This window comes from Porites lutea, chromosome 4 (genome assembly GCF_958299795.1).
Source record: "Porites lutea chromosome 4, jaPorLute2.1, whole genome shotgun sequence".
Lineage (NCBI taxonomy): Eukaryota > Metazoa > Cnidaria > Anthozoa > Scleractinia > Poritidae > Porites > Porites lutea.
The window spans coordinates 41,332,323-41,343,379 of record NC_133204.1 but is presented as its reverse complement, the minus strand read 5'-3'; the positions used below and the strand labels follow the sequence as shown (position 1 = coordinate 41,343,379).

At 40.7% G+C, this 11,057-nt stretch overlaps 1 protein-coding gene and 3 non-coding genes across 4 annotated transcripts in view; 1 reads left to right on the top strand and 3 right to left on the bottom strand.

Moving 5' to 3' along the window:
• Positions 1-135: 135 nt before the first annotated feature.
• On the bottom strand, positions 136-217 carry Trnas-uga (transfer RNA serine (anticodon UGA)). Its single transcript has one exon. It is a non-coding gene; the product is annotated as a tRNA-Ser (tRNA).
• Positions 218-3,312: 3,095 nt separating this feature from the next.
• On the bottom strand, positions 3,313-3,394 carry Trnas-uga (transfer RNA serine (anticodon UGA)). Its single transcript has one exon. It is a non-coding gene; the product is annotated as a tRNA-Ser (tRNA).
• Positions 3,395-4,007: 613 nt separating this feature from the next.
• Positions 4,008-4,089, bottom strand: Trnas-cga (transfer RNA serine (anticodon CGA)). The gene has a single exon. It is a non-coding gene; the product is annotated as a tRNA-Ser (tRNA).
• A 3,201-nt stretch (positions 4,090-7,290) lies between these two features.
• The window catches only part of LOC140934686 (uncharacterized), a 10,857-nt gene continuing 7,090 nt past the window's right edge, over positions 7,291-11,057 (top strand). The window contains exons 1-3 of the mRNA XM_073384268.1: positions 7,291-7,600; positions 7,976-8,131; positions 9,472-11,057. The exon at positions 9,472-11,057 is cut by the window's right edge and continues 880 nt beyond it. Coding sequence (XP_073240369.1) covers positions 7,291-7,600; positions 7,976-8,131; positions 9,472-11,057 — 2,052 coding nt within the window. The remainder of the gene's footprint in view (positions 7,601-7,975; positions 8,132-9,471) is intronic.

Here is an 11,057-nt window from a genome sequence, read left to right as displayed (position 1 = left end):
AACAGACAACGAAGTGAGGTTGGGTCATTGCTCAAAGGACCTAGTAATATGCTCAATTTCCATATATAGTGACGATAGCAGCTTATCACTTAATTAATTGGGTTCACTAAAAAAGGCAGCAAAAAAAAATAATAACGCTGCGAGCAGGATTCGAACCTGCGCGGGGAAACCCCATTGGATTTCAAGTCCAACGCCTTAACCACTCGGCCATCGCAGCTTCTACATTCCTTCCAATATAAAATGGCTGTGAAAAATCTAAGGCAACCTTGCTCACTTAGCAACGTTTTGTAATACCATAGGGTCTGAAAAAAGTACGTCACTTGAAGTTCAGCATGAAACGAGTAATGAAGTCGCGTAAACCTGGCAAACATATATTGCTGCCATTAGAAAGGTCCGCTGTTATGAGAAGGCAAAGATTTAAGTTCGCTTATGGCAAAATACGCATATTGGTGGGGTGGGGGCATATAAGAGTGATTGTCAGTAGGCCTTGGCGGATTGTGCTCCTAAAAGTGGCATGTTATGCTACTAGCAGTGCTCGAAATTTTGCCAAATTATGCCAAAATTATGCCAGAATTCCCAAATTATGCTCCTGATTTCCGAAATTATGTTCACAAAGTGACGTAGATTCTGTACATATAGGCGCGCAATAACGACACCAAATTATGATGTTTTCCAAATAAACTGTTGTTGTAAATTTATTTGTGTTTTATGGCAGTTTGTCTCGGCCCTCAGCTGTCCAAATTAGCTGCTCGAATCTCTGAACCGGTTGTAAAATGCCTTCAACAACTTAACGGCCACACTTGTATACATGTATACTGACTGAACCAAAAGAATATCGTACTCTGTTGATTTAAACCAACTCAAACTATAGCAAACTATAACGTTGAAAGTATCAAGCCAAGAAGTAAATCAACTTGTCTTGACAGTTCTGAGTTCTTTCAGCACCAATAATTGTTTGAATAAACATCGCTAAGAATAGTATACACAAGTCAATATCAGCGCTTATTGTACTGCAACATTACGCTGGCCTGGAGATAGTCTGCCAGAGCGCTGTCCTGCCAATCGCTAAATGCCGCTGAGAGTAGGGAGAAGGCTCGCTCAGCTGCAGCAGAGGAAGGCTGCACCAATAGAACCTGCTTCACTGCGGCTGATTTAATTTATTTCTGTAGAAAATACACCATGTTTGCTAAATTTTATGAATTTATGCTCCAAAAAGTGCTAAAATTTGCTAATTATGCCGTGGCAGTGCTCGTTTAAAAAATTATGCTTTTTTGCTCCAATTATGCCAAAAATTATGCTAGCACAATCCGCCAAGGCCTAATTGTCAGGCCTAGTAGTAGACTTAAAAAACGGAGACAAATCTCGCATTTCATGGAATTCGTCTCTTACTATAGGCTCCCCGTATCAGGTTGGAACCTTAAAAAGGTAACTGTGTAATATCAGTAGTTTTATGGGTAAAAATTAGATATTCGGAGAAAAAATAAGACGTCGACAAAGAACGCACATTTATAAAAATGATTTAGAGCTAAAATTAAACATAAACAGAAAATTATTGAAAACAAAATGCTGGAAGCACGCTGGAAGATAGTAGGAATTAAACATGCGGAAACTACATTAGATTCTACTTTATGTCTCTTTTTATGTTCCGTGATAGTACTGTTCGAAGCATTTCGCCCATCTTTTAAAATAGCTCGTTCAATTGAAAACAAACCTTACTTAGAAACCGTAACTATGCTGTTAAGTATTGGCAATAACAGCAGCCAATGAAACGCAAGTCTGAAGTCAAGACCCCTGAGATTCGAAAGTAGGATACATGTAAAACGTTGACTTAAGATACCCTTTCTTTTTATTTTGAGCTTGTCGAATAATCAAATAATATTTTCAGTTTTTAAGTAAACTAGGATCGTGTTATTTTCAGGGCCAAAAAACATACAAGTTCATGTTTTTTGTCGCAAGATCACCAGAACCAGAAAATTACAACTTCATGTCTGTAACAGTATTTTAAACCTTTGCAACCTTAAATTATTTTTATTTTTTTCCCTTCTTGTATATTAGGCATGGATATTATTTACGTTGAACGTTTTTATAATATTGAATATAAGTTATGAGGTAGCAGTTGTGCCAACTGAGATTGGTTGTCATGGCGTTGGCCATGGTGTTCAATGCTTTTATAGCCACAGCAAAGGTAAGACATCCGAATGCAAAAGATAGATTGTGGTGAAAAGCAATATACTCTGATGGCATCGTTTTACTATTACTATAATACACTACACTACACTACACTATGCTAATTGCTATGCTGTGCTATACTCTGCCTTACTACTACTACGACTATACTACTACTACTACTACTACTACTACTACTACTACTACTACTACTACTACTACTACTACTACTACTACTACTACTACTACTACTACTACTACTACTACTACTACTACTACCAGAATCCTTCAGGGTTTTGCTTTCTTTTGGTAATTATACCTTTTTTTATCACACCTTACCAGGATTACCAAATTTAAGTATAATCGAACAAAGGAATGAATTCTGGTTTTAGTAGTCAAAAGACGTTATCGACGTGAAAATGGATTACGCTATTCCACACAACAAGTCCAATATTTCTCACAATTACTCGTCATGATCAAGTATTCTTCCAATAATGAACTCTTGTGCTTGACGTATGTACGATGTAAAGGTATTTGTTGGAAGGTGGAAATCGAAAAACTCAATACGACAGATAATGCCACAGCACCAGTGCTTACTAATCAGAAGCACCCGGCGTGGCACGCGTTAGAGGGGGATCCAGGCGCAAGAAGATCTTTTTCAATTCAAGCCACGTGTTTTTCTCAAGGAAGATTGCCTTTTGTCCTTTCATAAATTATGTATACATATGGAGGAAGATACTGACGACATAAGTAATTGTATACGAAACAGCTCTGTTAGGTAAAGTTAGAAGTCTTCGGAAACACAACTCCACCCAAACTGAATTACTAAAAATATTACCAGAGGAGAATACTTTGATCTTAAACCAAATTCTCTCAAATAGTCTTAAAAGAAACGTATGGAGCTAAGTCTGGAGAATGTGTATGTGGATCTTGGGGCTTAAAGGGTTACAAAACTTCTCCGACTCCGATCCCCCTCCTCGCGGGGAATACGTGCAGCATCGGAGCGAAACGAAGGAAAAACATTTGTACGCAGAGGTTATCTGCTGTGCGCCAACGACGATCTTCTGAATTTGATTCTTTTTACATACATCAATTACCATGTTTCATTTACTTTTTTAGAAAAATAAGTGTAGTAAAAATGATTACCGCTGCGAGCAGGATTCGAACCTGCGCGGGGGAACCCCATTGGATTTCAAGTCCAACGCCTTAACCACTCGGCCATCGCAGCACCTATACGTGATGAATTTGACTCTAAATGATTTAAAGTAACCTACCCTCACTTAGCAACGTTCCTAATGTACATAGTGGGACTAAAAGCCACTTTGAAAAAGAGTTTACGAAACAAGTAAATCGAACAGCGCGTTTGTTGCTATACTGTCAGAAAATCAAAGAAGGAAGATTAATGTGAAGGGGGGGTGGGAATTTATATATAGTTTATAAGGCCTAGAGGTATAGCAGGAAAACGAAGAAAAATAATTCAGTTTCTTGATCGACGAACCTTGAGTCACTGTATAGCCATGGGGACACACCCATGTTGCGGTGGTCTTTGCTGTTTATGAGCTCCCATCATCGTTAGGATCGATGACCAGCTGCTCTTCGGGAACTTTGAATTCACACATCTCCACGAATTAGGTTGGAACCTCAAAACTGACAAATGGACTGAAAATAAGAAAATAGAATAAAAAATATAAAGGAAATTCTTCTGGAAAATAAGTGATTAAATGATAATTAAACTTGCGCTGAACGCACGCAGGCAGTTTAATAATTGAGGCCTTTTTTAAATATTCCAAGTTAGATCTAATCACTTAAACTTGCTACAGCTATCAGCAAAAAGGAAGTTACGCTGCGAGCAGGATTCGAACCTGCGCGGGGATACCCCATTGGATTTCGAGTCCAACGCCTTAACCACTCGGCCATCGCAGCGTCGGGTGAAGCTTTCTCTGACTCTAATCTTAACCGATGTTTCACTCAAGTGAAACCAGACTAGAATTGCACTTGACGTATTATCGGTCCACAAGCACGTTCGCTTTTATCATGAAAATAGCCAAAAAAAATCAAAATAGGTAATTGATGGTTGAAAATCCTGATTACTAATAAGGTGCATGCCAAGTTAAGGTGGCAAGGAAATGCGCGTGTAATGGTTTCACCCAGGTAACTGTGTCGTATATGAGGGGGAAAGAACAATGGACGTCGTTTACAGAAACGGTCACATGATACAGAATCACTTTAGAAGAACTCTGGCCTGGGTGTCTTTTGGCCAAGAATGAGGAGTAACAGTGCGAAAGGACGGATCAAGATCGGACTGAGCTCTCAATGCACGAGTGAGGATCATTTACCGTTTCTTACTTACGTGAAAATTACATGACTACTTGTAGTGTTCAAGCATAAAATAACCTCAGGTCTTAAAAAGACCCCTAGTGAGCTCTCGGTCTGTTTCTGTGTAAGTATAACACTATGACACTGGGATCACTGCTTAAATAAATGAGTTGAGTCTGCGATTAGGATCTAATTCGGACGCTCCTCTGGAAAATAGACCCTCCCCGGCACGGTTTTTTTTTTACCTTTTGACATGAATCCATCCTTGGAGAACCAAGGGCAGTCAGTCGGGTCGGGAGAAAAGGTGGGACGAAAGTTTTCAGTTGCGGTCAAAAGAACCCGTACTTGAAAACTTTCGTCCCACCTTTTCTCCCGACCCGGCTGACTGCCCCTAGGTCTCCGAGGATGACATGAATCCGTCAACATCACTGGAAAGACCGCCTTAAAATGAATGAAACTGTCAAGTTTGAAAGTATAATTTGTTGAAAACTAACGAAGATATATCTCACCTCAAAAGCGCAAAATTTTACAGAGGCTTGCAACTTTGCAGAGCTATATCTTCACCTCCTTAAGACGTATCACTTTCAAATTTGGTAATTATACTAATATTTAGGCGCTCTAGCCTTTCTAGTACTAATGGTGTCGACGGATTTTCCTTAACTGGTCCATGTCACAAGCTGAAAAACCGTTGGAGGGTCTATTCAGTTCAAAAGTGAAACTTTGAAAACGTAGCCCTGTTTTCCTGTTGGAAACTTTTCTGGGGGAAACACGTTCTTCACCCGATGGACCTTTCCTCGAAGTTCAGAAAGCAGGTCGCGCGCAAACTGGAACTGAGGGAGCGTGGTGTGGTAATAATAATTTGTAATGTGTCTAATTTCTGAACTTTTTTTAACTTTGTTGATAAATAGTTTTCACAAAATCTTTAGAAATTAGAGTAACAATTATGTCTCAGATTTGTGGAACAAATTTTACTCTTTTTGTATATCATTACCATCTTTTCTGCATTTTAATAGTAGCAGAAATGTAAAATTTAACAAAGACAAAAACCCGTCTCTGAGCCGACCTTTGATGAAATAATGCAATCTTATAACCCCGCCATCCCGGCGTACACTTTCTCGAGATTATTGAATGGTCACTAAGCACGTAAACAAGAAAAATGCTGACAAACCACGTGTTTTGGCGATTAATGCTCTTCTACACTCACTTTCTGCTCTTGCTGCAGCCTTCAGTGCTGTCGCTTTCTCTTGTTGCCTTTGATAATGATGCAAAGCCACAGCCAAAGTGAATTTTGCGCGAATTTGATGTATCACGAATTCGACCCCGGCTAGGCGGGTTACCCCACCTTGAAACGTTTACATGGCAAAATTTGACCCCGGTTGAGAGGGTTACCCGGTTTGGCAGACCGGGCTTCCCGCCTTGGCGGGTCACTCCACCTATCATGTAAACGTGATCAAATTAAATTGAGAGATTATATGGACAGGCGGGTTACCCCACTTAAGCACGTTACCTAACCCACCTGGGGTTCCCCACCTCCATGTAAACAGGCCCTATGATTACCTACCGCAGTTCCGGGAATGAGCCCGCGCTCCTCCCCCAAACAGACGGCTGGACGCATGAGTTTGCTATTGTCAATTCGCACCAATCAGATCGTTGCCTGCTCAAATCGAGCAGGCAGCATAATTATCCCTGGAGCAGATTTTAAACGGCGGATGCAAAGGTGTTTGCGATCGGGGTTTAGAGCGTTTTAAGCTTAACAACCTGAAACATTTACAAAGAAAAGCGCTAGCTTAGAGAAGCTGGCGAACGATAAGTATGTTTTTCAAATTCAACCAACCGTATCTGAATCATTAATTATTTTCCATTCTGCAACGATGGTTGTTGACAGCTAAAGTGAAAGAGACGACTGTTGTATTTTCACTCCAAACTTCGCAAATGCAAGATCAATGTAAATACGTACGAAGAGGCAAAGCACAAAATGTGTTCAGTATTTACGGACATTTCCCATTACCGATGTTTGTTAACGACGCGTGTCACAGACACGATAGGCCACTCACGCGTCCAGCCGTCTCTTCTCGGGAAGGACCGATAGAGCAGCCGAAATCAAGTCTATATAAACTCGTTCAGCTTCGTTTCTCATGTTGTCATAGGGCGCGCTGTTTCCTTGGAGATCTGCGTCAGCACTGATGTATTTTGCGTGAATACGTCATGGGATTTTTCCCTGACTCTCCGAGAATTCGAAAGCAGGTCTGAGTTCCAGGAATGTGCTTCGCTCAGCTTGCTCATTTAGACTCTGCAAAAGAATTGTGAAGGCTTCACCTTTGTCTTATATCTGAAGGAAATATATCATGTTTGACTTGAAAAGTGTTAAGGTGTTTATGCGAAATTTACGGAGAAGAATCGCTTCATACCCCAAAGAACTCTGGCTCGCTTTTGGGGTGATTACAGTTTTCTTGGCTTGTTTTCTTATTTATAGTTTGGCATTTTATAACCCGGGACAAAAATCATCAGAACTTAAAGGTAGGTACGGAAAGCATTAAGGGGTAATATAAGAAAATTTAGAATTTTATCTTCCGCCTGGGCTCCGTCGTCTGGCTCCGTTTCGGAATGACCAATGCACTTTATTATCAGGGAGCTTTTGCAACGACGCCGGCAACGACAACCAGAACGTCAGAAAAGCAAGAGCTCTTATATTAACAAAAACAACAGCATAACATAAAACACACTGGTACATTTCTCTGCCATGATTGCACGACTGTGACGTAAAATCACCATATAGGATCCTTAACGAACCCACTTTTAATAAACACTATGAAACACCCAACTACGAATCCATCTTTATTCTTCGTGGGCTCGGTCCTCAAGAAATCAACCCCAGGGAAATTCACCCCCATTTGGTACTTAAAACCAGCTGGAATTCTTTTTCATGGTAAAGTTTTTGCTGCAATCGCCGTCTTCGTTAAGCCAAAGCTCCCTGATATTCGAAGAGCCACAAGTCATAAAAGCGGCGGCCATGCTGGTGAACAAGAACAAAAGCAGTCCTTCCTAAACTCTTCCTTCATGCAAATTATCCCAAAAAATATTGTTCCACCAACATGGCCTCTTTGTCGCGTAGTTGAAGGTAGCAATAAGCCTCGCTTACAGGTTTTTTGGTTACAAAGTTACACTGTATTTCATTTATGCTGCAAAAGAGAAACAAAATTATCAAACATCACGAAGGATATTGATTTTTTAAATAAGATGGTGCATTTAGCAATCAACAGAATTGTCGTTTTGAATGAAACTGTAACCTACTTATTGATTCAGACCATTTAAATTGTCTATCCTGTCTAATCCTTACAGATTTTATACCAGCCCAGTTATAATGCAATAACCACGAAACCTTTTCAAATTATAGGGACACCGTGTAAATGTACTCCGATGTTTTGCTATAAAACTGCAAAAACTGTTATAGGCTTAACCTTGCTTATTTTTTTTATTCACTGGCTCTCCATAGTTGAAGAGGACAATCGAATATTGGCCACTGGATTTGATTGCAGACAGAGGCCACTATGTGATGCCAATGCTGTTTGTACAACAGACCCATTGAACAAGGATCGTCATGTCTGTGTCTGTAACAATGGCTTTCAAGGGAACGGTTCTTCGTGCCATGGTCAGAGAAAGATAAGGGTATTTTTAAACTTCAGATTCTGTCGGGCCAAATTCAGGCCAGGGATCGAATTCAGTTCGACCTGAAGCACGGCAGTAGCACGACGACTCGCCCCATGTAAGGAAATCCCGATTCCAGAATCCAGGAAGTTTTTGCTTGTTGAATCCGGAATCTTAGCCAATGGGCTTTCGAATCCGGAATCCTACGCAAAACTGAAATCCGGAATCCACGTTCCACTGACAAAGTCCGAAATCCTGTTTCTAAAATCCGGAATCTACGGCGTGGAATCCAGAATCCAAGACTGTCTTGGATTCTCTTACATGGGGCAAGGACCCAGTTCAGGAGATTAAGTTAAGGTCGACCCGAAGCACGGCAGTAGCACCACACTGAAAACCTTTTTGCTACCACTTGGCAGTAGCCGGGACGACTAACGCCTTGTTCAACACATCGGAACTGTCTTTGAGATGCTTCCTTAGCATCTTCTCTCTGACACGTTGAAATTTCTGTAATGAGAATTTTTAACAACTATATTTATGGGATATCGCGATGTTTTATATGTTGTGTTTTTGAAAGTTGCCTAGAAAAAGGTTAAGAAGATTTTGGAACATTTTTCTTCAAAATCTTGTTGGCCTCAGACTCAGGAAATGGACTGTCTGTTTATTGAAATTGTAATGGACTGTCAGAAGCTTAAATCTTACCGTATTTATTCGAATAAGCGCCCAACCTCGAATTAGCGCCCACCTCGAATAAGCGCCCATCCTAAAGGCAGAAAAAGTTAATAAGCGCCCAGCCTCGAATAAGCGCCCACCCCCTCCTCCTCCCAATCAAAATCAAATAAGCGCTCACCCCCGCCACAGCCACTTGAGTAAATAAATTCCAATAGGAGACTTCCCCGAGGACGGAGTTTTCTTCAGAGTATTTTACAGAAACCTTGCTTTGTTACTTCTTCGCGTTTTGTTATTAGCATTTATTGTTTTGTTGCAAAATAAACATACTTCACTTGCTGAAAATGGTGAAAATTTAATAAGCGCCTAGCCTCGAATAAGCGCCCACCTCGAATAAGCGCCCACTCTCAAGGTTCAAAAATTTAATAAGCGCCCAGGGCGGTTAATCGAATAAATACGGTAACTTCAAACGTAAACTCGGGTGGAAGTGTTGAAGCTCTAACTGGAGGAAATGCAACATAATTTAGCAGTTCAGTCAGTGCAGATGATTGAAACACCGTGCTCACGTAAATACGGGCATGCGCGTTACGAATAGACTATAGGTAAGCGAAAGGCATTTTGTCTGAAACGGACAGTTTTTCTAGACTAATTACAATTTCCAACTTGAATTTCTTGCAGACGTAAATGAGTGCTTATCCAAAAAACTGCATTCCTGTCTCTCAACCGCAACATGTGTGAACGCCATTGGCAGCTACAAGTGTACTTGTCTTCCTGGTTACGAAGGAGATGGGCGCTCATGTACAGATGTCAATGAGTGCAATATAAGCCAAAATAACTGTTCTACTTATTCGTTGTGCAATAACACTGCTGGCTCCTATACCTGCACTTGCCTGGACGGATTTCAAGGTAATGGCTTTTCGTGTAAAGACATAGACGAGTGTGAAAGAGAAATTCATGACTGCAGTCCCCATGCATTGTGCACGAATGCAATTGGTGGTCACAACTGCTCCTGTTTGTCAGGTTTCCATGGTGATGGACGAACTTGTCAAGATGTTGATGAGTGCAAACCATGGACGCATAATTGCAGTGGACATGCATCGTGTATAAACACCATTGGTGGATATGAATGCAAATGTCGAGACGGACTTGAAGGCAACGGGTTTCAATGTATAGACAAGAATGAATGTGAGATGAAAACACACAACTGTAGCAAGCATGCATACTGCAGAAACAACGTCGGCGCATATAATTGCACTTGTCATGATGGTTATGAAGGCAATGGATGGTCTTGCACAGACGTAGACGAATGCAAGACTAAGACACACAACTGCAGTATAAATGCATTCTGTACAAACAAGGTCGGTTCATATAATTGCACTTGTCATGATGGTTATGAAGGCAATGGATGGTCTTGCACAGACGTAGACGAATGCAAGACTAAAACACATAACTGCAGTATAAATGCATTCTGCACAAACAAAGTTGGTGCATATATCTACACTTGTCATGATGGTTATGAAGGCAATGGATGGTCTTGCACAGACGTAGACGAATGCAAGACTAAAACACATAACTGCAGTATAAATGCATTCTGCACAAACAAAGTTGGTGCATATATCTGCACTTGTCATGCAGGGTATAAAGGCAACGGATGGTCTTGCACTGACGTAGACGAATGCAAGACTAAAAAACATATTAACTGCAGTATAAATGCATTCTGCATAAACAATATCGGTTCATATAACTGCAGTTGTCATAATGGTTATGAAGGCAACGGACGGTCTTGCACAGACGTAGACGAATGCAAGACTAAAACACATAGCTGCAGCATAAATTCATTCTGCACAAATAATATCGGTGCATATAATTGCACTTGTCATGCAGGGTATAAAGGCAACGGATGGTCTTGCACTGACGTAGACGAATGCAAGGCTAAAAAACACAACTGCAGTATAAACGCATTCTGCACAAATAATATCGGTTCATATAACTGCAGTTGTCATAATGGTTATGAAGGCAACGGACGGTCTTGCACAGACGTAGACGAATGCAAGACTAAAACACATAGCTGCAGCATAAATTCATTCTGCACAAATAATATCGGTGCATATAATTGCACTTGTCATGCAGGGTATAAAGGCAACGGATGGTCTTGCACTGACGTAGACGAATGCAAGGCTAAAAAACACAACTGCAGTATAAATGCTTTCTGCATAAACAATATCGGTTCATATAACTGCAGTTGTCATGATGGTTATGAAGGC